This window comes from Trichinella spiralis (assembly GCF_000181795.1).
Source record: "Trichinella spiralis strain ISS 195 chromosome Unknown Scfld1557, whole genome shotgun sequence".
In the NCBI taxonomy this organism is placed as follows: domain Eukaryota; kingdom Metazoa; phylum Nematoda; class Enoplea; order Trichinellida; family Trichinellidae; genus Trichinella; species Trichinella spiralis.
Genome location: NW_003528496.1, coordinates 1,274,544 through 1,300,339, shown reverse-complemented (window position 1 = coordinate 1,300,339; position 25,796 = coordinate 1,274,544). Strand labels below are relative to the sequence as shown.

At 39.1% G+C, this 25,796-nt stretch overlaps 8 protein-coding genes and 1 non-coding gene across 9 annotated transcripts; 7 read left to right on the top strand and 2 right to left on the bottom strand.

Moving 5' to 3' along the window:
• The first annotated feature begins 560 nt into the window (after positions 1 to 560).
• On the top strand, positions 561 to 1,218 carry Tsp_04863 (conserved hypothetical protein). The gene is given in 2 exon segments (XM_003369399.1): positions 561 to 852; positions 869 to 1,218. 2 exon segments carry the CDS (start codon positions 561 to 563, stop codon positions 1,216 to 1,218), a joined length of 642 nt encoding a protein of 213 aa, XP_003369447.1.
• Positions 1,219 to 1,341: 123 nt separating this feature from the next.
• Tsp_04862 (conserved hypothetical protein) lies at positions 1,342 to 2,171 on the top strand. The gene is made up of 3 exons (XM_003369398.1): positions 1,342 to 1,422; positions 1,782 to 1,937; positions 1,965 to 2,171. The coding sequence occupies exons 1-3, from the start codon at positions 1,342 to 1,344 to the stop codon at positions 2,169 to 2,171; spliced, it is 444 nt and encodes a 147-aa protein (XP_003369446.1).
• A 531-nt stretch (positions 2,172 to 2,702) lies between these two features.
• Tsp_04861 (zinc knuckle protein) lies at positions 2,703 to 5,468 on the top strand. The gene is made up of 2 exons (XM_003369397.1): positions 2,703 to 4,257; positions 4,363 to 5,468. Exons 1-2 carry the CDS (start codon positions 2,703 to 2,705, stop codon positions 5,466 to 5,468), a joined length of 2,661 nt encoding a protein of 886 aa, XP_003369445.1.
• A 1,434-nt stretch (positions 5,469 to 6,902) lies between these two features.
• Positions 6,903 to 12,015, top strand: Tsp_04860 (putative integrase core domain protein). The gene is made up of 3 exons (XM_003369396.1): positions 6,903 to 10,831; positions 11,649 to 11,758; positions 11,918 to 12,015. Exons 1-3 carry the CDS (start codon positions 6,903 to 6,905, stop codon positions 12,013 to 12,015), a joined length of 4,137 nt encoding a protein of 1,378 aa, XP_003369444.1.
• A 2,678-nt stretch (positions 12,016 to 14,693) lies between these two features.
• Positions 14,694 to 15,019, top strand: Tsp_04859 (conserved hypothetical protein). Its single transcript, XM_003369395.1, has 2 exons — positions 14,694 to 14,798; positions 14,933 to 15,019. Exons 1-2 carry the CDS (start codon positions 14,694 to 14,696, stop codon positions 15,017 to 15,019), a joined length of 192 nt encoding a protein of 63 aa, XP_003369443.1.
• A 413-nt stretch (positions 15,020 to 15,432) lies between these two features.
• Positions 15,433 to 15,505, bottom strand: Tsp_04858. The gene has a single exon. It is a non-coding gene; the product is annotated as a tRNA-Met (tRNA).
• A 137-nt stretch (positions 15,506 to 15,642) lies between these two features.
• On the bottom strand, positions 15,643 to 16,112 carry Tsp_04857 (conserved hypothetical protein). Its single transcript, XM_003369394.1, is given in 2 exon segments — positions 15,643 to 15,896; positions 15,914 to 16,112. The coding sequence occupies 2 exon segments, from the start codon at positions 16,110 to 16,112 to the stop codon at positions 15,643 to 15,645; spliced, it is 453 nt and encodes a 150-aa protein (XP_003369442.1).
• A 1,302-nt stretch (positions 16,113 to 17,414) lies between these two features.
• Positions 17,415 to 19,199, top strand: Tsp_04856 (protein unc-50). Its single transcript, XM_003369393.1, has 7 exons — positions 17,415 to 17,490; positions 17,537 to 17,767; positions 17,826 to 17,891; positions 18,133 to 18,253; positions 18,486 to 18,619; positions 18,898 to 18,996; positions 19,060 to 19,199. Exons 1-7 carry the CDS (start codon positions 17,415 to 17,417, stop codon positions 19,197 to 19,199), a joined length of 867 nt encoding a protein of 288 aa, XP_003369441.1.
• Positions 19,200 to 21,468: 2,269 nt separating this feature from the next.
• Tsp_04855 (putative cadherin domain protein) lies at positions 21,469 to 24,325 on the top strand. The gene is given in 3 exon segments (XM_003369392.1): positions 21,469 to 22,002; positions 22,015 to 23,205; positions 24,296 to 24,325. 3 exon segments carry the CDS (start codon positions 21,469 to 21,471, stop codon positions 24,323 to 24,325), a joined length of 1,755 nt encoding a protein of 584 aa, XP_003369440.1.
• Positions 24,326 to 25,796: the final 1,471 nt, after the last annotated feature.

Genomic DNA, 25,796 nt, shown 5'->3' with positions numbered 1-25,796 from the left:
ATCTCCCATACCATGCGGTCTACAAGGGAGAAGACAAAGAACGAAGATACCGCGTAGTATTCGACGGCTCACACTACGGAGGGACTTTGTTGAACAGTCAGCTGGAAGCAGGACCCTCCATCCAGACCGACCTGTTAAGAGCTTTCCTCCGCTTTTGCCGCTTCTGAGTTGGGCTGCAGGCGGACACAGATAAAATGTACCTCCAGATCCAAATCCACGAAGGAAACCGGGACGCCTGCAGATTTCTCTGGAGAGATGAGGGTCAAGGGGTTCGCAAGTACCAACTTACCAGGGTGTGTTTCAGGTTAACTTGCTCCCCCCTTCCTAGCCATGAGCACCACGAGAGTGCACGCACGACGACACCGGATCTCAGCACCGTGAGCGGCAGCGGAAGTGCTGCACAACATGTACATGGTTGACTTGGCGACATCCTGCAAATTGCTTGATGAGGCAATTACGCTGGCCACCCAACTGGAGGAGTTGATGGCATCCTGAGGGTTCCGTCTGCACAAGTGGGCTAGCAATGAGCCGTCTGTGCTTAGTGCAATCCTAACGGAAAAATGGTCGACAGGAGTCAAGAGATGCTTTTGGAAGACGCTGGGAATTTACTTGGACCGCAAGAAGGACCATCTGACCTTTATCTCTCTGGGAACAACACGCCTCGACGGCTGAGATTCCAAGCTGTAGCTGCTGCGTACGGCATCCAGCATATTCTACTCGATATGCTGTTTGGCCCCCTTCACGGTGAGGGCCAAGATCTTATTCCAATCCCTATGGCAGCTCGGGGCGTCCTGGGACGAATCCTTGCCAGACGACGTGGATCGACTGTGGACGAAGCGAGAATTTGGAAGAGTTTCCGCTCATTAAGGTCCTTTGCGCGTTAGTGCCAGTACTATTGACTCAAGTGGAACGCGTCAAGCTTCATGCGCTTTGCGACGCGTCACCACTGGCCAACGGCGCGGTGGTTTACCTGCGCGTAGAAACCTCCGCGCCGCGTGCGCTGATGAACATGGTTACTGCGAAAACTCGCGTCACCCCCATAAAGCGACTGAGTCTCTAAAGACTGGAAGTCATGGCGGATCTGGTCGCGGCGAGACTGGTGCATTACGCACAGGGAGCCCTGGACCTGCCAGCCACTCCATCACGTGTTTGAGGGACAGCAGGGTTACTCTAGCGTGGGTAAGGTCGGCAGCCAACCGTTGGAAGCCGTTTGTCTGAAATCGAGTTGAAGAGATCCAACATTTGGTTGAACCGGCGTCCTGGAGGCACTGCCCAGGGAAGGATAACTAGCTGACTGGCTGAGCCAGGCGTGGCTGTGACGAAGCTAGCAGCGGGAGACCAATGGTGGCACGGTCCAAGATGTCTCGCAGGACCGCCGCAAACATGGCCGCAGAGGCAGGAAGACCCCGAGCACGGCCCGGGGTAAACCCGGAGTATACATCAAAGACATGCCGCTTCACACTTTGATTGGTTGCAAATTTTGCGTAGAACTCTGATTGGTTTTGAATTTTATTGGTTCACACGGTGGCTAAATTTCATTAGTTGTTGTTGAGATGAATTTTACTCGCTGTTGGGTGACTAAATTTTACTGGTTGTCATTTTCATGCATTCTATTTGTCAAATTTTGGTTTCTTTTTAATGGTCACTTTTTAATTCTAAGTTTTACTGTTTATCTTCTATATGTATATTAGTAGTAGCTAAATTATACATTTAAAGGCTGACTAGCAATTTAAAATTATAAGTTTATTAATAAATTTGCTTGGGGTTTGATGTTTGTATAGCTCGACCCCTACCTGGATGAGCGCGGGGGGGGAGGGGGGAGGCGGGCGTTTGGCAAACTCAGACCTGTCGGCGTCCATGCAACACCCGGCAATCCTCCCAGGGAACCACGAGCTGATCAGGGTTTGGGGGATGTTCCCGACGGAACAATGGATACTGTAGAATTTCGAACCTGTATATCATAGTACTGTAGTTCCAGTTTGTTGATCGTTGTGCTGCGTTTCAGCGTGAAAAATACAGCTTCTTCTCTCTCGTTATATGTGTCTTGTATTGTTTCGGCACTCGCCAAGCTTGAGTTGACGCTAGATTCAGAATATATGGTCCACTACCGTTTATCGGAAGAGTTCACGGCCCGCGTTGCCGTGAACAACATAAATGATGATCAAAAATAGAAAATAGCATAAATTATCATAAATAGAAGCACAGACGACGACATGAACAATAAAATTCAACAGTGGACTAAGTGGATTGAAACTGTTGGAAACTGAAGACATCAATACTTGACAATCATTACAGTAGGGGGTTACTGTGGGCGTGTGACGCGGAAGCGTGAAAAGAAGCGGCGGTTTTGTCAGCGATCCTTACTGTGCTGTGTGATTGTCGTTGGTGTCTGTGTGGTGTTTAGTCTCTGTTCATTTGTGTCCATTGATAAGTTCTCACTTTCGTGGAATAAAACCGGTGTCCGCTGTTTGTTTGTCTTATTTGTTACACGTTCGTGAACGAACGTGGGTAGTATTGCGGTTAGGCTATCACAATTGATTTGACCTGCCGCCAAAGAAAAACCTACAGTCCACTGCCTCGTTGGCTACAGATCTCTGTCGCCAACATTTTGGTCCTCCGAGCCGGAGCGTTGGTTCTACCGAAGTTGAACCAGGAAGTAGATTAAACAGCGACCCTGTGGATAGCTTTACGTGATCAAAGCCATGTCGAAAGTGAAATCACTTTCTCTTCCGAAGAAGTTGGATCTCGGGAAAAGGCGCTTAATCAAGTTGCTGGATGAGTTGGATCAGTTACTTGAGGAACGCGCTGCATTGCGGGAGATCGAAGAGCAACTTCGGACCTCGGAAGAACATTACCGTCAGGTAGAGGAGTCTCAAGAGGAATTCGAGACAACCCTCAATGACGACGAAGTAGATTCCGCGATGGACGAATGGGCGAAGTTTCGGCAGTCTTTCAGACAGAGCAAAGCGAAAGCTCAGACCTTGATTGATGAACTGCGAGCGGTGGATGGGGTACCGGGCAGCATAAGATCGGCCGAAGCCGACAGATACGTACGCCTACCGCGGTGTGCTCTCCCGAAGTTCGATGGAGATGTCACGAAGTTTCGGGAATTCTGGGATCAATTCGAGAGCAGCGTTCATCAACAAAGGGATCTATCGGATGCGGTTAAGCTCGTTTACCTGCGTGATTGCTTGACTGGCGACGCTCTCGGAGCGATAGCAGGTTTGAGCGCGGCGAACGCTGACTATCAAGTAGCGGTTCGCAGACTCAAGGAGCGATTCGATAGGCCAGTTGTGGCGACGCGAAGATTGCTGCTGAACCTCGTCGAAACACCAACAAGAGAATGGGATGTGAAAGCCCTCAGCAACCACATAGACCGGAACGTAGATGCATTGACTGCATTAGGAAAGGATCCACGCACAGAAGCGTTGACAGCCGCTGAGTGCTTGATCACGGTTGCTCGCGAGTTACTTCCGGAGCAGGCCAGGATCAAGTGGGACGAGCAAACGATGGAAGATGAGTCAGCTCAGTCTGACTTGTCACGATTCATGCAGTTCCTCCGGAATCAAGCGGAACTGATGCAGCATGGTCACCGTCCATCGTCACTTGTCAGTAGCGGTATGCCCTCGAGTGTGGCTCGGACGCCACAGAAGACCACTAATCTCGGGGAGCACGGAAAAACCGCCACACATCTCCAAGTCTCAGTAACAGACCGTTGCCTTGTCTGTAGAGGCTCACACCGAGCGTCGGATTGTCCAGCAATTTGGAAGGCGGCAGGTCGCCAACGCCGAGCGTTGATGAGGAAAGCGGGCTTGTGCTTTCACTGCCTAGAACCAGGACATGTGGCGAAAGAGTGTGGTCGAGGTGGAGATGAGAAGCCGAAGAACGGGAATAGCGGTGAACCCGGAACCTCGCGGTTGAGCGAGGTGTCCTCCGATCCACCGCTCGAAAAGGATCAGAGGAAGGGAGAAGGGAACCCGGTGAACGTGAACTTGGCTTCACGGATTAAGTCAGGCAGAGCCCGGTTGCAGATCGTCCGCGCGTTTGCTCATGGCAACGGTGATGGGAGGATGGTCGTCAACTGCCTGTTTGATACAGGAGCTGAACGGTCTTTCATCAGAGAGGATGTGGCACAGGAGCTCGGTCTGAGAGGAGAGAAGCTCTCAATGACGGTTCACGGATTTGGTGGTGGAAGCAAGGAGCTGCAGGAGTCGATGCTCGTGCACTTCCACCTGAGCCCCTTGTCCGGTGGACCTCGTAAGCTGATCGAGGCACTGACGACGAAGACTCTCTGAGACGACATCTTCCAGCCATGAATATCTGCACGGGGCTGGCCTCATTTGCGTGATTTGGGACTGGCAGACGAAGAGGAAGAAGAACTGACTGTGCATGTCGTGATCGGCGTCGATCACTTCTTCAGAATGCTGGGGTCGACTATCGTCCGAGGAGGTGATGATGATCCGGTGGCCGTTGAGACCTGCCTCGGATGGGTGATCTGTGGTCCACAAACAGCTTCACAGATCCCGTCCCCAACAGTCGCAGCCGACAAATCCGCCGACACAGAATGTGACCAGCTACTGCGGAAATTCTGGGAGCTCGAAGCCATTGGGATCTCATCCGGGGAAGAACAATCTCTGTCTGGCTTGGAACGAGAAGAGTTCGAGCAGAACCTCTCGTTTGATGGCGTGCGGTATACTGTCTGCCTCCTTTGGAAAAGGAACTGCAGTACCCTGCCAAATAATTACCTTGTCGCTCAAAAGCGACTCAGCCTAGCCGGAAGTTTCTCGAAGCCGCTCTTCCGCAACCACAACTGGGTGGTGGCTCAGCGAACTCTCGCCGACGAAAACATCGAGTGGAGGTTCATAACCGAAAGAGCACCGTGGTGTGGAGGACATGGGGAACGGCTTGTGAGATCGGTGAAAGTGGCACTGACCAAGGTCCTGGGACGGAGTAGAGCAGACCCGGAGGAGCTGCGGACGGTGCTCTGCGAGATCGAGGCCAGGATCAATGATCGGCCTCTGACGATCGTAAGCGACCGGGCAGACGACGATCTGGCTCTCACCCCAGCACACTTCCTCATTGGAAGAGAGTTGTCCGCCTTGCCTGACCGGGACCATCATGGTCGGCCAGTCCGAGGAGACAGCCGTAGTTTGACCTTGCTGCACCGCCGCTGGAGGTACCAAAGGAAGATGGTGGAACACCTGTGGTCTCGTTGGAAGCGAGAGTACTTGGTAACTCTCTTAGCGCGCGGAAAGTGGAAGCAACTTCAGCAGCAGCCGAGGGTTGGAGATATCGTGCTGGTGGCAGAACAGAACCTTCCCAGGAGTCAGTGGGCACTCGGAAGAATCACTGAACTTCAAGACGGCATCGACGGAGTCGCTCGTTCAGCACGAGTGAAGATTTCCAACGGGATGATCACTAGATCAGTGAGGTCACTGATCTTGGTGGAGCCGGCCCAATCCTCGTGATGGACCAGGGTCCATCTGGGGGGAGAATGTTGGAAACTGAAGACATCAATACTTGACAATCATTACAGTAGGGGGTTACTGTGGGCGTGTGACGCGGAAGCGTGAAAAGAAGCGGCGGTTTTGTCAGCGATCCTTACTGTGCTGTGTGATTGTCGTTGGTGTCTGTGTGGTGTTTAGTCTCTGTTCATTTGTGTCCATTGATAAGTTCTCACTTTCGTGGAATAAAACCGGTGTCCGCTGTTTGTTTGTCTTATTTGTTACACGTTCGTGAACGAACGTGGGTAGTATTGCGGTTAGGCTATCACAATTGATTTGACCTGCCGCCAAAGAAAAACCTACAGTCCACTGCCTCGTTGGCTACAGATCTCTGTCGCCAACAGAAACGAAGCAGAAAATAACGACATTGCTGATACGACGAAACTAACCTAACACTAGTCAAGAGATCGAGAAGATAAAAATTAGGGCTTAAGAAATCCAGTCAGTCAAACAAAATAGCCATAAAGCTTCAGGGTTATTTGATATGCTGCATGATTGTCTTATACGCCTCTGTTAATTATAAGCACGGCCAAAAGAAAATTTTTTCATATAGAATTTATTCATATTGTAGCGGACATGGACCGAGCTAAGGAAATTTTTCCTGCAGAAAACGAAGAGGAGGAAAGCTAAAGCTATCGTATGAAGAATTGGACATGAAGATCGGAGGCGGAGTACGGTAGTGGTTGTTGACATGTGTACAAGAGAGTTGGCAAGTTGCCAAGGAAGCGGTTTTCGATATATCATCGTCGCCGGTCTTTGATTTTTGATTGTTTAATGAAGTATATACTCATTGTTTGTCGTTTGATTGTCGCTATGCCATCAGGAAAGCTCGAGACGGAAAGGGAAGGAAATGCGCCGGTTAATACCGGCCCGTCGCCAAATAGCGACGGACGCACAAATAATCTGGTGGAAGAAGCGGACGAGCATGCTCGAGGGAGCGGCCCGTTACAATATTCATTTCCAAAAGAAAATGTTACAGACAGTAAGAAATGATTAATACCTGACCATCGAAAGTGTACTGTAGTAGTATTGTCGTTGTAATCGTGTAAACAACGTGTGATCGAGTAGTGCTAGATTTGCCATTTTTGAGACGAGCGTGTCGTTTTTTTGTATTGTATTTGTGACTACAAGAGTAAAGGATTCACTTTAACCCTTGTATTGAATTGACGCGTTCGACGAATAGTTCTCTGTGAACTAGTTGAGCGGAGCTTATCTAGGCTACCAGAACGAACTAATTGAGAGTTCGTGTAGACCGACGTAATAAGTTTATTACGTCGCTGGGAGAATTGAATTCCCGCCGAATCAAATACAGTCCATTATTAACCTGAGCGTCGAGCTGCCGACGACAGAAAAGTCGGCAACATTTCTGGTCCTCCGAGCCGGATTTTGAGAGCAGCTATGGATTATGCTAAGTTGAACCGTCGCCGTAACTGCTTGAAAGGGCGAATGAATCGCCTTTGCCAAGACCTCGACGCGTTGATACGTCAACCGGATTCACGGATAGACGTCAAGATGACCTTAGATTCAATATCTAAACTCTTAGAACGTTGTCAAGAAGCGCAGGATGCGGTGGAAGCCGTCATTACTGATGACGATGAAATAGAGAAGGAAACTCAAAGGTGGATGGATTTCGAAAGGGAAATACGCTCAGCCCGTGGCAGAGCGGAGAGGTATTTGGAGACGAATACCGAACCTATAGACTCCAAGAAGTCGAGCCCGAATTCAGCATCGGCCAAACTTCCGACTTGGAGTATTCCTAAGTTTACAGGCAAGGTCCTTGACTTCCCATCATTTTGGGAACAGTTCAATGCAGGAATTCATGATAACGCCGAGCTTGCGGATGTGACGAAATTTATATACCTGAGATCCTTATTGGAAGGTGAAGGGTTGAAAACAATAGATGGGTACGCGGTCACGCAGGACAATTACCCAATTGCCAGGCAAGCACTCGTATCTCGATTCGGAAACCCGAAACGAGTAATCGAGCATCACATCCAAGCCATCGCGGATCTTAGATCAAACAGAGATAGGACATTGCGTGAATTGCACGATGAGCTGGTGACTCACGTGAGATCTCTGAGAGCATTGAACAGAGATACGTTAGGGAACCAGTTTGCGTCAGATATCATTCTGACACTCTGCAAACGGCTCCTTCCTAAGAAGATACTAAGCTTGTGGGAAGATAAAATTCTGGAGTCTGAGGATGATCTAAACGAAGTCGAGACGTTCTTTGTATTCTTGCACAAACATGCAGAAATCGAAGCACGAGTACATCAGGACAACCACAAGTACGGGAGACGAGATGGAGTCGAGATAAAGAAGAAAGAGCATCAACACTCCAACAAGGTCCTTTCCACGAGTGTAGCGCCGGGAAACCTTTGCTCCATTTGCCGAGAGAATCACCATGCAGAAGGATGTCCCTTGTTTTTAAAGGCTACGAGACCGGAACGTTGGGCATTAGCGAAAAAATATGGGTTATGTTTTCGCTGCCTGCGACAAGGACATCGATCGACTGATTGCAAACGCAGTCGCAATTCGAGGAATGTGACTTCGGTCGGCTTACACCGACTACTTTCAGAAGATAGAAACGTGAGGGCAACTGAGGAAAACTGCACCCCACATGGAGATGAGCGTAGTGAGAAGAGCCCAGAAACAACACCGACCGATGTGAGTGAACCAACAAACGCTGTTAGGGTGTGTGCCAATAGAACAAGAGACACCCGAGATAGGACGTATTTGCAAACAGCTAAAGCGTACTTATACACACCGAACGGTAACTATACGAAAGTTATATGTTTGTTCGACACAGGATCACAACGCTCGTTCGTGACAAAGGGAATTGCCGACAGCCTAGGACTGACTGGATTGAGTGAACGGGTGTGCATATCCACACTGGGAAACAACACCTGCCACAAGAAGCTACGAAGAGTCTCCTTTTCGCTAAAAGGAATTACTCCTAATAGTCAGGCCAAACAGATCAACGCCTACTGTGTCAATCGGATTTGTGACGCATTGGAAGAAAATCCACCGGCAATGTGGGAACATGCGAAAGACTTGAACTTAGCTGACGATTTCCCACGTGGTCGTTGCGATGTCGACATTCTAATCGGAATCGATTATTACTACCATTTCATAGAAGATGATAGAAGATCTGTCGTTGACGAATGGCTAGTAGCTCTGCGATCCACACTTGGATGGATCATTTGTGGTCAAGATTCGAGAACGAACTATACCGACACTGTTAAAGTGATGCGTATAGATGTGCGACCACGATGCGATTACGAAAAGCATCACAGATTTGGGGAATTAAAGTCGATCGGAATCATGGATCAACCTGAAACAGAATCACCAGCTGAAAGAAATGATATCCTACTATCGTGTGATGATGAGTTGGCCGCTTTAGTTTATGCTAGACTAGTGACGTATGTAGGAAAACAATTGTCAATTGAGATCGACGAGATAGTTTGCTGGTCCGACAGTGAAGTAGCGCTTTCGTGGATAAAAAGCCCTGCTGTCAAATGGAAGACCTTTGTAAGAAACCGTGTTGAATCGATTCAACAGCTAACAGAAGCCAATGTGTGGCGTTATTGCCCAACCGCCGAAAACCCTGCAGACATGCTAAGCAGAGGATGTTCGTTAAAGAGTTTAGAAGAAAGTCAACTTTGGTGGGAAGGTCCCCCATGGTTATCTTTTCCGGTAGATAACTGGCCAAAGAAATCCGTAAGAGTAGATCAATCTAAGATCACGTCAAGCGTTGAAGCCAGAAACAAGATCACGACATTGGCCGTTTCTGTGATTGAGAAGAACGATCGATTGGAACCGTCACGTTTCAGCAACTTCGAAAAACTGGTAAGAGTCACTGCGTTTTGTTTTCGTTTCTTTAGAAATCTACAGCTACCTCTACACGAAAGAAAGTTCACAGAACTGACCGTAGAAGAGCTAGACAAAGCAGAGAATTTTTGGTTGCTGACAGTTCAACGTGAGGCTTTCGAGAAGGAACTAGCCGCCGTTCAATCTGGAAAAAATCCAGAAGGTAAATTAGTTAGATTCAATCCATATCTGGATGCAAACGGACTGCTAAGAGTCGGAGGACGCCTCCAAAATTCTGACATGGACGCAGAAAGGAAACATCCCATCCTTCTACCATCAACACATCCGGTAGTGATGCTGCTTATCAAAAGGGTCCATGAGCGATCACTGCATGCCGGCACGGAACAGACCCTGACCGACTTACGCCAGCGATTTTGGGTCTTGAAAGGTAGAAGCTCCGTGAAAAGAATTGTTAGACAATGTCGAATTTGTAAAAGACAGTCTGCAAGACCATACGAACCGATAATGAATGATCTTCCGATGGACCGCGTGACAGTTGCTGCACCCTTTGAACGCATTGGTATAGACTTTGCTGGACCGGTGTATATCAAAATGAGAAACAATCATGTGAAGACATACATATGTTTGTTTACATGTATGGTCACGCGTGCTATACATCTCGAGCTAGTGACATCCATGACGACGAAACAATTTCTAAACGCGTTTCACCGATTCGCGGCGAGACGAGGATACCCGGTTCTTGTACAGTCAGATAATTTCAAAACCTTCAAACAAGCAGATCAAGAACTGCGAGACTTGTTTAGTGAGAATCAGTGGTCTGAAATTAGAGCCGCCCTGACTGTAAACCGAATAAAGTGGAAATATATCACCGAGAGAGCACCTTGGAATGGTGGTTATTGGGAAAGAATAGTACGAACGGTAAAGGAATCATTGAAGAAAGTGTTGGGGAACACACGGCTGGAAGAAGACGAGTTGCGGACAGTGCTTTGTGAGATAGAAGCACGTATCAACAGCAGACCTTTGACTTTCGTAGGAGACGATCCTAACGACCCGAACCCCCTGACACCCTTCCATTTTCTAATCGGACGTGAATACCGAAACGTACACGAAATACCACATGGTGAAGATAACGATCCCCCGTACGGAGACCCGACTACAAAAGAACTGTCCAGACGGTGGAAGTACAGGCGAACATTGGTAGACAACCTGTGGAAACGTTGGAAAAACGAGTATGTCGTAAACTTATCACAGAGGAAGAAATGGACGAAAAGCAAACAAGAACCACACGTCGGAGACATCGTTTTGGTCTCTGAAGACGACGTTCCGACTCACATGTGGCCAATGGCAAGAGTCATCGAAGTGTACCCCGGAAGCGATGGAGTAGTTCGAACAGTGAAGGTCAAGACACTCAAAGGAACGTACAATCGATCAGTACGTAAATTACGTTTACTAGAACCGGCAATAGATGCTGATGGACTTCGCCCATCGCGGGGGGAGTATGTTACAGACAGTAAGAAATGATTAATACCTGACCATCAAAAGTGTACTGTAGTAGTATTGTCGTTGTAATCGTGTAAACAACGTGTGATCGAGTAGTGCTAGATTTGCCATTTTTGAGACGAGCGTGTCGTTTTTTTGTATTGTATTTGTGACTACAAGAGTAAAGGATTCACTTTAACCCTTGTATTGAATTGACGCGTTCGACGAATAGTTCTCTGTGAACTAGTTGAGCGGAGCTTATCTAGGCTACCAGAACGAACTAATTGAGAGTTCGTGTAGACCGACGTAATAAGTTTATTACGTCGCTGGGAGAATTGAATTCCCGCCGAATCAAATACAGTCCATTATTAACCTGAGCGTCGAGCTGCCGACGACAGAAAAGTCGGCAACAGAAAATTTAGAAGCAGTTAATATCATTGGAATTTCTAAAAACGATTCCATATAAATAAATATAATTTTTTTAGACTGTTTATTCTCTCTGTTTTTTTATTTATTGAAATTAAAAAAATTTAACCTGATGAGCATTATACGGTATTTTTTATTCTAATATGTCAAATTTACCAAATTTGTTGAGAAAGTTTTGTGTTAATTTCCGGTTATTTAGCTCTACGACTTCTTATAATCAATTTAGAGAACATAAAAATTCTTCATTAGAAACTAAACGAGCACGACTTCTGTATCAAAGCAAGAAGCGTGGCATTCTTGAAAACGACTTAATATTGGGGTGTGCTTTATTTTTCTCTTATAACAATTTTATTTAACTTTAGTTATTTCCAACTATTACTTTCCTTTGTTATAGCATTTTATTTTTAGTAAATTTTATGAAGAACATGTAAATTCGCTTACTGCCGATGATTTAAATACATACGACCAATTAATTAATGGCGAATATAACGAATGGGACATATATTACTGGATAACAGGTAATATGTGAAAGTTATAAATATTCCGTGCTTGTAGTTAGCATCAAACCGTATATATTTACAAAATTTTTATTTTCTATTTAGCTTTAATATATTTGTGATGTAATTTTAGGATTTATGAACTGGTTGTAAACTTTAAATTAAAATTCATATTTTTAGGAAAGAAAACGGTACCTGAAAACTTGGAGTCAAATGTTATGCAGATGCTGAAAAGTTATGTGAAACGAATGAATTTAAAAAATGCTTCATCTGTTTAGACCGTTGTTGATTTATTAAATTTACTAATTTAATACTAATTAGTAAATTCTAATCAATGGCATTGACGCTACTTTAATACTCATACAATGTAAAGCTTCATAGAATCACTAAAATTTAATCACGAACAAATTACATTTAGAGTGACTGCTAGGTTTATAAGGAATCATTGTCTTATGAAGTTTGCATTGCATCATATGTCGACTTCCGTAAAGATTTCATAGGCATTGTGTATATTCTTTCATTCATGGGATGGTCCAGTCGGGTAAAATTTCGACCCCGTTTTCTTACTGGTCGTTAACCGCGCTATTTTATTGGACCTTCATGTCGTTGTCTTATTAGTTTGCATTGTCTAAGTGCTCATTGATTCAAACTTTTCACTTTATGATTAGTTAAAATACTTTTTCATTTCATTGCTTCAAATATTCCATTTACGATTACGTAATTATAATAGTAGTGACGTAACATTAATAATGAAAATATTATTTAAAAATTTTATTGCGTCTGTTTCAATCAAAATTTATGAAGTTTCGTCATTCTTTGAAATTTTGGTTATTTGAATATATTATTTGTGGTGAAGTTCATACTTTTTCATGATCAGCATTTCCGAAAATAATTTTTATCATTGTTCTCTATTTTATTGTAATACAGTGACATCATACCAAATGCGATAGCAACAATTCAGAAAAAACAACAAAAAGTGATTTTTACTTTTCACTAGCCAACAGCAACAACAACAATACCGAACTGGACCAAACCCACAGCTGTCACATCCAGATTTGTCCATATGGCACCCTTGCATCCTTCTTTGTCATATACCAAAATAAACTAACCCTTAATAACGAAGTACACACACTGTACATTTAGCGCATACTTTTGAGCGAACCCAATGTTTCTTCTGTTTACTGGTGTATCTCATATGTATTTGTATGCTCTTCCTTCAAAAACGAGAGACACTTCCGCTAGAATTTGGTACAAAATGTAGCTCAGAGACATCACCCATAACAAGGAACAGAACAGAAAATGATTCAAATAACTCTCGAACGCAGGACCAACCGAAAATGAATTTGAGAGTTTTAAATTCCATTTTAAATAACCCTTTTGCAACAACATTTAGTTTTCATTTCTCACTTTATCTACAATAGAAGATCAACTTGTGATATTTCTTGTGTCACCAATGCCTTTTGTTGATGTTGACAGAAGATTATTAATCACACACAAATAGCGCACAAATGCTAACATCAAAGTATGCGATGTCCACTGAAGAGTGAATTTGAAGCAGCTTTATCTGCTATTCTGCTTGGTGCGGTCTATCGCTTCCTTTCTGCTTTCAAAGTGTTTTACATTTATTTATCTGAGTTCATGAGATAAATTACGTTTTAGCAGGCAATTATATGAGATTTATGTATAAGATGCTTTTCCAATTGTCAAAAAATGTTCTGAAGAGTAGCTAAAGGCGATTTTAATGCAATGGGAAAGTCAACAAGCAATGAATTGTCCAAAGCTGCAATTCTGAGTTAAAACTAGAACTGGCAACTGCTAATTTTTGTTAGCATCGAGATGCTTTTCAGATTTCCTGCCTGATCTGAAAATGTTTCTGGTTTGCAAACGAATTTTATCTTTAATCTTTCCAATCTTTCTTACGGTCCTGTTCACCAGAGTTGTTGTTTTTCGTGTTATGCTTTATTTAAATAAAAAATACGAATATGCAATTTGGTTTAAAATAACCATTCGTGGTTATAGATTTTGTTTAAATTGTATTACCTTTGTTTTTCATTATCTAAAGTAAACTGACTACTGGGTTGACTAAGCATTCAAGTTGCAATTGTTGTATTAAAATGATAAGCAAATGTTCAATATTGCAGATCAAGAAGGATCTGTTGCATTTCAAAATTATTTTACCAAACGAAGCAAAAAGCAAAGAATGTTAGTTGCTGAATCTTGACCTGACTGATGATGATCTCTGTACAACTTTCTTCATTGTCAAGCTAGTGAACGAGACTAGCTTTGTTGCCATCGAAAATCCCATTACGTGTCGAATTATGAAAACAAAGGAATGACTTAGATAAACATGCTTATTTAACATTTCTTGGTTCAGTTTTCTCTTCTTTTCATGTGTGGCTTCTATGTTTTGCAGAATGATGCATTAATGTTACATCACTACTATTATAATTACGTAACCCTAAATGGAACATTTGAACCAATGAAATGGAAAAGTATTTTAGCTAATTATAAAGTAAAAGGTTTGAATCAATGAGCTCACAATTGAAATTATATTTATAAAATAGGCAAATCAAATCTAAAAAGTTGAATGGATTCGATAGTTTTCAAAGTGAAATAATGCTTAACTGTCGGGAAACTGAGCCACAAAACATTTAATGGAATTTTTAAAATTTGAACGAATCCTTTATTTAACAGCCATTTGTAAAAGTAATTAAAGTTCGCCAACTATGCCGCAACATATTGGAGATATCAACAACTTCAAAATTAAATTATTTATGCATAATTATCTGATATAAACATGTTTTGTATATTTATATAAATTATGAATATAATTAAAATGCAAAAGTATACGAAATACTTGTTGTTGATATTGTTGTTCCTCGTTATCGAGCTTGAAAGTACTTTTCCTACTGTATCAAGTGTAATTGTAACTTTAATTGACATTAAAAAATTGAATATGGATACTTTTAATCTAATTGAGAAGCGCCAGCAGTTAAAAATTGTTCGTAGATATTTACAAGAAGTCATTTCGGCTGCAAAGGATAGACTTTTAGAATTGCAGGTAATTCAATATTTTATCAGTAATTAAATTGGGATTTTATTTTATATGTTGTTGGGCAGCGTATTTTTATTAAGATATGAATTTGAAGGATCGTATTGCACTTTATTTTATTTTGTTTTATTGATATGCTTTAGGCAGAAGCTGTATTAATTACAAAGATTATGGATAACGAAGAAAACAAAACAAACTCAGAGCGAAGCAGAAAAGTTTTGATACAATGATAATATGGAAAATTATGATATTCATTTGTTGAATCAGTCATAATTTTGATTATGTGAAGTGTGAAATATGCAGGCTACAATTGTGCGTTTTTAGTTATTCTTTGTTATATCACTTTATATATAAAATGAATATCCATAACGTCAAATAATAAAGTTTGCAACCTCAAGTGTCATATTTCCAAATTGGACTAAGTTAAAAATTCTTACTGTAAAGCCTATATTTATATATTTTATGTACAATATTTGTAACTGCAAAATGGATGTCTGTTAAATCTAATAATCATAATACAATATAATAATGCATAATAAATTATTGGATTTAGCATGTGATTACTCTTTAGCACTTGGCAGCTTATGTTTAAACAATGAATTGACATGTCAACTTAGCAGGTTTATGAATAGTTGAAAAACGATGCCTCGGGAGGGGATCGAACCCTCGACCTTGAGATTATGAGACTCACGCGCTACCTACTGCGCTACCGGGGCTACACAAGTATTTCAAAATTTTATTATAAATGGAATAATTGTTAGGAAAACGTTTCAGCTGTAAAATCTTTTCTCAATACCTTCTAATTAAAATATAAATGCCCGTGGGCAAAACAACATCTTCAGCGCTGATCTAATTAATTTGATTCAGATGTTTTTCTCAAACTGTTGTAACAATCAGGGGAAGACAGCAACGCTCGCTTTGTGCCAGATCCGGCTGAAGAAGAGGCGAAACCACCGGTATGCGCACCTACTCCCTGCACCCACTTTGTATATATTGCAACAGGTAGAAACAGCACGACGTGGAGATCATTAGGATTATTGGTGGAAGTGGAGTTTGTTGATTTTGTTGTGGTTTTGGTTTCATCTTGGTGACCGTCGTCAGTTCGTTCTAATAAAATATTCCACCTTGTTGAGCTGTTATTCCTTCTGCTGTGTTGGATGTTGTCGAATAAGCGTGAGAATTGTCAAAAGGCCAACCCAAGCTCCGATGACCGTCGCGTTGGCCCTGAAACGCAATGAGACCCGCCAGCTTCCACTGATGGGGCATTAAACTGCAAAGAACAGAACCACAGTTAATCGGTCCAAGGGTCAGCGCCTCTGCCATACGGCTGTCACGACTCCGATGGTCAACTGCCCTCGACACATCAAGATTAACCAGTAATGACACAACGGAAGATCAGAACAAAGCCCCCGATGTCTGATACAGAGATGGATCACTGCCAAAATTACGCTAATTAATAACCAATCCAGGGAATATAACCTATCAGAATTGGAGTGAAATCAACACCCCCGCTATAAATATGATTGAGGAAACTGGAAAATGGACACTTTGAAGAAAACATTGCCTCGAGGACGCTTGAATAAATCCCTGATTTTGTCTCTTTGTTGAATTCTTCTCTTACGTGCGAATTAGGCGAATCATCCTATCCCATGTGTTTGAATTACCTATCGTGAAAGTCAATACAGTCCACTCACAGAAAAAGATCTTCAAGTTCAAGCTAAAGATATTTTGACATCAGTAATTCAATTAATAAAACTACATATCCGAGATAATATAACTACATATCATTTAAATAGTTTAATACACCCGTGATTTTACAATACAATAGCTGCACTAATAAAATTAGAATTTTTATGTAGCAGTTTATTTGTTTTATGAAAACAAATTTATTGCAATAAAAATGAATTCATTTAATCTTTAAATTCTTAATATAATTATGTTTTACATGCGATAAGCTATTTGGAATTGTATTTTACCCAAAAGTGAGTTTAAAAGAGAATTTTTGCAGTTCACAAAGCTAGTGAATAAAAATAGTTATGAATATTAACTTGAAAAAAATAAAACTTTTTTGTGCTGTTTACTGTAGTTTATACTGTACTTCATTTTAAGTTGCTTTTTATAATATTGATGTTGTTTGAATTAAATGCTCTTCATCTGGCGAAAAAGTTTGAGCTTTTTTTTTATTAACATAGTAATGCGTTAACCTTTTTATTATATTTTAGTCATTGGTATGTCTAGTCTTTGATCATTATATGATTTTCATTATTATAAGTAATGCAGTTTTGAAATTTAGTAATATGTGTATTTTGAAATATTTTTTTAACTCAGTTTTATGTATTTCATTTTCCTTATCGTATGGCATCAATTTGAATTCGTTAATAATATAGTGAACCCTGCATTGTTATAAATCAGTTATGCTAATCCTATTTTAATGTTTTTTGTTTAATTTTGAGATAAAGCATGTGCTAATTTTATTAGATTTTGTGAATGGGCAGTATTTGATGTGCAACACTTGTAATTCACATCCGTTGCAGTAAGATAATTGATTTTCACATTATATTTAACGATGCTTCTAACACATTCCAGATTGCGCTTTAGCGCCAGTCGATCATTTTTGGTGGTAAAATGACAGAAAGGATGTCTTCGCGATATTCTTTGTATGAAGGTTCCAGTTCCCTGTATTCACCGAATTCTTTAGGAAGTATGTTTTTGAATAATTATTTTAGTTTTGACTGCTTTTTTCATAGGAGAATCTTTTAAATATTGTCCATCGAGTGTTGCAAGTGCCCGATCCTCTCGGTCTAGCCGTGCCGATGGTTGTTTTCAGCACGTGCAAATGACTGCTTTTGCAAAATTGTCCCGCTATTTTCGACGTTTGGTGAACTTTAAACACATGGATTTTGAATTTGCTATTTGGCAAATGTTATATTTATTGGTATCTCCACAAAAAGTGTACAGAAATTTTATGTACAGAAAAAGTATTTTTATTTAAGAATAAATTATTTTATTGTATTTATCATTTGAAATTCTATTCAGGAACGAAAGATCAGTGGGCAAGAGACGATCCAGCATTTTTGGTTATGCTTAGTGCTGCATTATTCTGTAAGTAAAGTGCTTTATTTTTGAAATTTCATCAATGCTGTAATTGGTGGTGATTGCTTTTTATGACGAAATTACTTGATCCACTGTCGAATAAAATTATAATATTTTAAAGATAGTTTCTTAGTTATACTGAAGCAGTTTTGAAATCTTGCGAATTAAAATCAAGAAAATTTGGAAAGATTTTCAAATGCAGTGAAATTCTTTTTTTCTCAGTTTTTGCTGTATCAAATTGTTATTGTAGTGTCGTCAGTGCTTTACGCAGTATCATTATGGCTTTCGTTTACTGGTTTTATAAAGTTCTTTCTGTGGGTTGTTTTTGTCGATTGCATTGGAACAGGCATTTTGTTTGGTAGTGCCATTTGGTAAGATTAATATATTTCACATTTAATATTTTTAATTATGATATTTTTTAAGTTTATTGTAATTGCAAATGTTGTTGTATAATTATAGTTAATATAAAATTGTATAATATTTTTTGTTGAAGAGGTTATTTTTCTTTTTTTTTAATAATTGGAACTTCATATGATGACTGGAAAATGTGAAAAAAGAATAATGATATGCATATGTAGTAGTAATGGATTCTTTTACATTGAGGCTCTTTTGCAACTATTTCCTCCGCAGAACATCTGATCAAGACGTAGAATGGGGCTATTGTTTTGATGTTCATCTGAACGCATTTTTTCCTGTTCTGATTTTTCTTCATGTAATTTTGCCGGTCGTCTATCCATGTAAGTTCGATCACTTAGCTGTACTGTAATTTTGTGTTTAAAATTTGTTAATACTTTTCCATTTTATTTTTTGAATGAATTGTATACTGTCTTATCAAATGCATTGCGCAGTGTACAAGAAATTTTGATTTATTGTTTTTATGTGTTGAATTTTTATTTGAAATTATATCGGATTGACAAGTTATATAAAATTTAAACAACAGAAGAGGTAACGATGATTTGAATTTGATGTGGAAAAATAATAGATTTGAGTTTGCTGTTCTTTTTTATGATTTTAGTTGCAAGAAGCATCACACTTCTGGGATGCATTGTTGGTAACACGCTGTGGTTCGTGGCAATTTCTTACTATATTTACATAACATTTCTCGGCTATGCAGGTATTTTTGGGTTTGCACCTTTATCATGCATTTGTGTAATATGTTGTTGTTGTTGTTTTGCAGCGTTACCGTTCTTGAAGAATGTTCATTTCTTTCTTTATCCGTTCACATTTTTCTTTATTTCTTACGTAGCTATTTTGACATTGCAGTGGTCTATCTCTGATGCAATTATAGATTTTTATCGTTACCGCATTGGTCATTAACACAAACTGTACTGTCGTAGTATTTTTGTTCTGTTATATTGTATTGTACTGTTTTATTATACAGGTGCTGTATCACAATGTTGAGTGCTTTTTATAAGCATGGTGATGCAAATGATGTTTGAAAATGAAACTAACTTTCACACATAAAATAAATATCCTTGAACCATTTGTTAATATCATTCTTTTTCTTCTGTAAAACGTTGTTGTTGTTGTTTTTGGAATTTTTTGAGATGAGAAAATTTTTTTTCTAATGAAAAATGTAAATCTAGTTTCTAAATTTAAAGTTTATAAATTTATTTGTTCATCGCAGTATGCTAATAGTATAAATTGTTTGTCCTGTCCAATCAGAAGAGCAGAGAAAATAACAAACTGTGTATGTTCCAGTTGAACAATTTCATATAGCCTCCCTTCATGATTATCTTATAGCGTGAAAAAAGAAAATAGCACGCAGCTAAATAGAATTCAAATTTCATTGTCATTTTGAAATGTTTACTTTTTTAAATATTTTTAGTTACAATTTTGAATTCATATCATCATAAAATTTGAATAATTTTTTTAAAATTCATTTGCAACTTTAACTTTTGAAGGATATTCTGATTTCAGTGTTATTTCTTTTGGAATTTGAAATTTCTTCAAATTCTCGAATGTATTGCTTTGAAAAATTTCAACACCTTTCAACGCAGTGTGACATTTATCTGTTTCTATATTTTCTGCGTTTTTAGAAGATTTCTGCATGTAAAGCAGAAAGAGAGCAAGATTCAAATCTTATTTCAAAATCGTTGCATCAATTAGTTACTTATTTAATCTCTTATTCTACTTTGAATAGTTGTGTTATATATTTAAAATTTATTCTCAGTGATTTAATAAATTTTTACAATTTATGAGAAACAACAACACCCTATGCACACACCCTATGCACACACAAATATGCAATTGAAGTTGATTTGTGAAAATTATAGTTGCTCGTAGAAGAAAATTTATTGGTCATTCAACTTTCCCAAGTTGAAAATTGTATATATTACCTTTGAAGTGAAAATTATTAGAACATATTTTACTTTTTGTTCATCATAAAATAAGCGCAGATTTGAATAAAGTGCTAAATGGAAATTGTTTTGAACGTCAAATTCTCTTCACACTTTCAAAAATGTGTGTTTGTTAAATTTATCGATCAACTGCCTCAATTTGTCTTTTCCTTTTAACTGTTGTCATTTGTTAAATTGCACAATCTTTTTTCTGTGTGCGGAAATTATTTTCAAAAAAATAAATTTTGTTTATTGTCAGATGAAAAGCATATTATTATCATTATTGGGGTATTTTATTTTTTTATGGTGCACGCAATGCATGCACAGTTGGTTCTCACTTGTGACTGCTTATTACAACAACATATTGGCGAGTGGAAAAATTAAATTACTCGAAAAACAGCTGTTGTTTAGAGCATAGTGCATTGCATAGATGCGTCGCAATTGAATAATTCAAATTTTATTGTTGCTAGCAAAGCAAAAAAAAATTCGATGCATCCTTTCTTCGGGGTCGTGATGTGAAAAATAATCAACTTGGATCAATGGTGAACTTGGTCATTGGACTGATTTGCAGCCTGATTCCTCTGGCTGGCTTGATTTGGTCAAATTTAAATTTCCTAAATCAAAGCAATTCATTATTGTGTTGTCTGTATTTTTGAATGTTGTTTTAGCAAAATAGGAAGCCGATTCCACTTCGACGATGATCATCATCATCGTTTGGATGTTAGGTCAAGCTTAACGACGGATTCATTGTTTTACACCGAGCCGAAGCGTTCAATGAATAATTGCACGACGAAGAAGAATAAAATGAATCCCCACCTAAATGGCATATCCGAATCTGTGCTTTTGCAACCTCTTTTTTTTCGAACGGCTTTTTTCCAGCTGTAACACGCATAGCTTATATAGCTTTTTTTTGTTCGAGCAATTTTGCCCTGGTTGTGGCCTTTCCCATTGGTTTCCGCACGAGGTCAGTGAAACGAGACCAAGGTCGCCATAATTTTCGCTTTTTCTCCATCACTGTTGTGATTGGTCAAATTTTCAGCTCCGCCTATTGCCGTGGATGCTGGAAAATGAAATGCGGCGATGATTAGAGAAGGCGAGGTCATCCAGGTTAATCAAACTTGTTGATTTTTAGCCATACCGAACAACAAACTCTCTCCACTGATGCTTCTTCATACACTGCCGCTTTGGGAATGTTGATTCATACTGTGTAATTGAGAATGTGGCAGAGATGGTTTTGCATAAAGCTGATGCTTCTTCTCAATTTATCCATACATTATGCCTCTGGTGAATTTGTACAACGATTTTCAGTAGCTGAAAATGAACCGGCTGGTACGGTTCTTGGTCGATTATCTACAAACAGTACTGATTGGACTTTTTCAACGATAAATCAGGCAAGATTTGTTTTTTTCTATCCTCCAGAAAGTGATGTAGAACGTGCTTTGGCCGTGGACGATAAGACAGGTGAAATTAGTACCAGAAAGCCTCTAGATCGAGAACATCGTTCTAGTTATGTCTTTTTGGCGATACCTGTCGAAGGATCTGAGGGAATTCGAATTTTAGTCGACGTAATAGATAAAAATGACAATCCGCCTAAATTTGCCAAACCGGCTTATGTTGAACTGGATGTGAGCGAGTATGCTAAGATTGGCTCTGAATTGCCTTTGCCAGCGGCCGTTGACGCAGATTTGCCTCCTTATGATGTGCAAAAGTATCAGATTGTTAGTGGAAATGTGAACAACGCTTTTCGACTCAGTACTCGCAAGATCAACAATATATTGTATGTAAATTTGAAGGTGAATATGCCGCTTGATCGAGAACAACGAGAACGGTATATATTGAAAGTGTCGGCTTCAGACGGAGGTCAACCACCGTTGTCTGACGTTTTGACTGTTAATGTAACTATTGTGGATGTGAACGACAATGCACCACAATTTGACAAGCCACGCTACGACTTTCACGTCAACGATGCTCATGCTATTACGTTTGGCAGTCCGATCGCTGCAGTGCATGCTAAAGATCTGGACGCTGGAGTCAACGGTGAAATAGAATATTCATTAGCACCAAGCGCTGTTAATGATCATCGACTTTTTTCAATTAATCCTAAAACTGGTCTCATTTCTTGGACTTCCACTCAACAGATGCAAGCTCGTCATTATGAACTGTTAGTCATAGCAAGAGACGGTGGGCAACAGCCAATGGAAGCCAATTGTTTAGTAATGATATCTACTTCATCTTCATCTGTAGGAAAAGTCTGGATGAGGACAGTTTTTCTCAGCTCAGATGGATCAGCATCAGTACTGGAGAATGCTACTTTAGGAACTTTAATATTCCGAGTCTCCGTTTCAAATGCTCAAAAAGCCAATCTGCGTTGTGTAATGAGCATAGAAACCGATGATAGAAATGATGTTTTCCAAATTCAAACTAGCGACGATATCCATTATTACGTGACATTGCAAAAAGAGTTGGATCGTGAACAAAAGCAAAGCATCAATGTCACTCTTCGGGCTCAGAAATGCAGTCCTGGGAATTTTTCAATAAAAGAGAAAATTGAAATTACGATTTTGGACGTTAACGACAATTCTCCACAATTCACTCGACCTGTGTACGAAGTGGAAGTGAGCGAGAAAGCTTTGCCTGGAACGTCCGTATTGCAAGTTCAAGCTCATGATGCAGATAGTGGTGACAACGGACGTGTTCACTATTCGCTAATTTATGATGATACAAGTGATCAACATACAAGCAAATGGTTCAAAATAGATTCGCATACTGGATTAATAACTACGTCAGATTTGGTCGACTGCGAAGTAAGCTACAATCCCAAGTTGACTGTATTGGCTGAAGACTACGGACAGCCAAAATTGAATAATACTGCCGTTGTGTCGGTGACCATATTGGATGTCAATGATAATCCACCATTATTCGACAAGCAGCTTTACAACATTTCGTTAAGAGAAGACGCGAAATTAGGATACTGCTTCACACAGGTAAGTTTTAACTTTTTTCCAAAGCATCTATCAAACAAGGTATTATTCATTTAAAAGGGTCAAACTTTTAAATTTCCCTCATTAAGTTTTATTACAAATTTTATTTTTGGTTTTTTATGATCTTTTGCATTGAAAAAAATGAAACTGAGCTTTGAAGAAATTTTAAAGCAAAGTGAAAAAAAATATAAAATTTTACTTTATTCTAATAATTATAAAATCATGTTTTAACTGACTTTTTTAATTTTGAGAATTTTGCAAACTGCTTTTTGAACAGTTTATTTATTTAATTACAGTAGTCATACAATTAGCATTAAAGTGAATTTGAAATATTCGAAAATAAATTTAGATAACAACAATAAGTTCTGCTTTTAGTAAATTAAAATTTTATTTTTATTTGCTTTAATAATTGTTTTAAAAAATTCTGTTTAAACTTAACGTTCATCAAAAACATTATCACTAAAGTTGAGCTGACTGCTCAGTTGTAAGTGCGTAATAATGTAGTGGAAGTAAAAAGTCTTTTTGGAACTTAAATTTGAAACAGTACAGCGGCTTCTGTTGTAGCTTTTGCTCTCTTACTTTTTGAAAATCACAAAATAAACGGAAAAAACATTATTAACATTGCAATATTAGTGACGTTATGAAAAAGTTTACAACGAAAGTTATGTTAATTTCTGTGTTAAAAATTGACTCTGTTTAACGTATTGAAGCATCATTATGATAATCAATTATAAATGGAGTCATACTTATTTCTCATCGTCAGCTGTCAAAAAATTTATTTTTAAGAAGAATTGTTAAATACTGACTGTAAATTTTCAATTATTATGACTACTTTTAAATTATATAAATAAAATTAATAAAGCTTTTTAATATGGAATTAAAATACATTAAAATTTCTTTTAAACTAAAATGCGGTTATATGCACAGCATTGCATTATAAATTTATGTCTTGAAAAGTACTGCTATTATTTTTTATTGATACGTTATTTATAACATTGCAAATATTATCAATAAAAATATTAAAAATATCAGTGTACCTGTTTTTTTGATTACTTTTCATATTTTTATATTAAATTTTTTACGTATTTTATAGTTTGCAATAAATAAAAGGAATCAGTATTGAATGCGCTTTTTAATGGCATTTTTGATGATTCTTTTCTCTCTAATTTTTGATAAAATGAAAAGTGAATTATTATACTACTTGACAGTTATATCATGTGAAAAATTAAGATGAAATATTTCAATTGCAAAACACCATTAATGTAATGTTCAAATAATCATTTCCAAAAATCCATTTTAAACTTTAAACCTTTTCAGTTTAGGTTATTTTATTTATTAATAAATAATAAATAACAACGCCTCCATTAGTGAAACATTTTGGAGTTAACTTTATGGCAAGCAAATGTATATTATCTTCATTTTTTGTGCTCTTAATTTTTCAAAAAAATGTTTTCTACTGAAGTGAAATTCATATAAGTAAATGATTTTATGTGGATGCATGGAGAAGATTGGAAATATTTTCTGGATCATCAGTGATAATGCTTCAATTAGGGCACTTGAATAAATGTGTTCGATTTTCACTTATATAATCGATTTGCTAAAAGATTACACAATATGAATCCTCCAAATTTTAGGGTTTTTCAGCTCATGCTTGTTCATGCCCTTGTTCTTACAACTGCTCATAGGGTGCTCATTATCTCTTCAGTCAGCTCACTCTGCTATTGCTTTCTTCATTGGTAATCGAAAAGATCTTTGCCATAGGCTTCTGGTTTTCTCTTGTGTCAATTTGCACTGCAAATAGCCGTTGTCATTCTTTATATAGGAACCAATTTAACTTCAAAAACGATACATATAACCCAAAGCGCACTTAGAAACCATCTAATGACTGATCGCTCGAATATGTTTATTTTCCAACATCGTTGGTGTTTTCTTTGTAAAAGTATTTTGCCTAGTTTTGTTAGTCTTGCAACAAATGTTATAAAAGATTTCGTTTTTGATATGCATTGTGATTGAGCATTGATAAAAGTGTAATTTTTTTGTTAATGTGCGATATTTTGCAGTCGAGGTAACGCTGTGGGAAATCAAAAGCTCAGATCAATAACAAATCAGCGTTAAATTTGAAAATCACACTTTCCGAATCGAGGATATAGATATTATACTTCGCATCAGGATGACAGTTTTGAAATTGAGTCTGAGAAAAATAAATTTTTCATTTAAAAATTTAAACGCTTCATTTAAATTTATAAAGATGGAAAATATGTTTTGCATGATCGTTGACGAAAGCAACCATCAATCATGATCCATGCCTGTTGGTTGCTAGCAGGGCAGCAGTAAATCCTTGCAGTCAACAAGGAAAAGTCGACTGTTGTCAGTTGTTCGCACATTTCAGAGAATTTAAGCCCTGCTTTAAGAACATGATTTTTCTAGTGTTGTTCCAATTTGATCTAGTCTGAGGACAAATTCCCAACGGTCTCTTGCTTGCAAGAGTGATTAGCTTTCACAAAAGTAACAAACTAAGGTAAATATTGCAACAGCTGCATGCCAGTAGGCCAAAAGTGTAGACATTATAGAGAGCACAGTTGCTGCTTATTGCT

Bases quoted from the DNA above. Each gene is read 5' to 3' on its own strand.
- Tsp_04860 (XM_003369396.1), top strand. From the start codon at position 6,903: ATGGATTATGCTAAGTTGAACCGTCGCCGTAACTGCTTGAAAGGGCGA. The intron at 10,832-11,648 runs GTATGTTACAGA...TTTTATTTTTAG, and splicing joins CTTCGCCCATCGCGGGGGGA to TAAATTTTATGAAGAACATG. The intron at 11,759-11,917 runs GTAATATGTGAA...TCATATTTTTAG, and splicing joins CATATATTACTGGATAACAG to GAAAGAAAACGGTACCTGAA.
- Tsp_04862 (XM_003369398.1), top strand. From the start codon at position 1,342: ATGGTGGCACGGTCCAAGATGTCTCGCAGGACCGCCGCAAACATGGCC. The intron at 1,423-1,781 runs GTAAACCCGGAG...ATGTTTGTATAG, and splicing joins GACCCCGAGCACGGCCCGGG to CTCGACCCCTACCTGGATGA. The intron at 1,938-1,964 runs GTAGAATTTCGA...TGTATATCATAG, and splicing joins CCGACGGAACAATGGATACT to TACTGTAGTTCCAGTTTGTT.
- Tsp_04863 (XM_003369399.1), top strand. From the start codon at position 561: ATGGTCGACAGGAGTCAAGAGATGCTTTTGGAAGACGCTGGGAATTTA.
- Tsp_04859 (XM_003369395.1), top strand. From the start codon at position 14,694: ATGGATACTTTTAATCTAATTGAGAAGCGCCAGCAGTTAAAAATTGTT. The intron at 14,799-14,932 runs GTAATTCAATAT...GATATGCTTTAG, and splicing joins ATAGACTTTTAGAATTGCAG to GCAGAAGCTGTATTAATTAC.
- Tsp_04857 (XM_003369394.1), bottom strand. From the start codon at position 16,112: ATGGCAGAGGCGCTGACCCTTGGACCGATTAACTGTGGTTCTGTTCTT.
- Tsp_04855 (XM_003369392.1), top strand. From the start codon at position 21,469: ATGCTTCTTCTCAATTTATCCATACATTATGCCTCTGGTGAATTTGTA. The intron at 23,206-24,295 runs GTAAGTTTTAAC...CGTATTTTATAG, and splicing joins TAGGATACTGCTTCACACAG to TTTGCAATAAATAAAAGGAA.
- Tsp_04861 (XM_003369397.1), top strand. From the start codon at position 2,703: ATGTCGAAAGTGAAATCACTTTCTCTTCCGAAGAAGTTGGATCTCGGG. The intron at 4,258-4,362 runs GTAAGCTGATCG...TGGGACTGGCAG, and splicing joins CCCCTTGTCCGGTGGACCTC to ACGAAGAGGAAGAAGAACTG.
- Tsp_04856 (XM_003369393.1), top strand. From the start codon at position 17,415: ATGACAGAAAGGATGTCTTCGCGATATTCTTTGTATGAAGGTTCCAGT. The intron at 17,491-17,536 runs GTATGTTTTTGA...CTTTTTTCATAG, and splicing joins TTCACCGAATTCTTTAGGAA to GAGAATCTTTTAAATATTGT. The intron at 18,254-18,485 runs GTAAGATTAATA...TTTTACATTGAG, and splicing joins TTGTTTGGTAGTGCCATTTG to GCTCTTTTGCAACTATTTCC.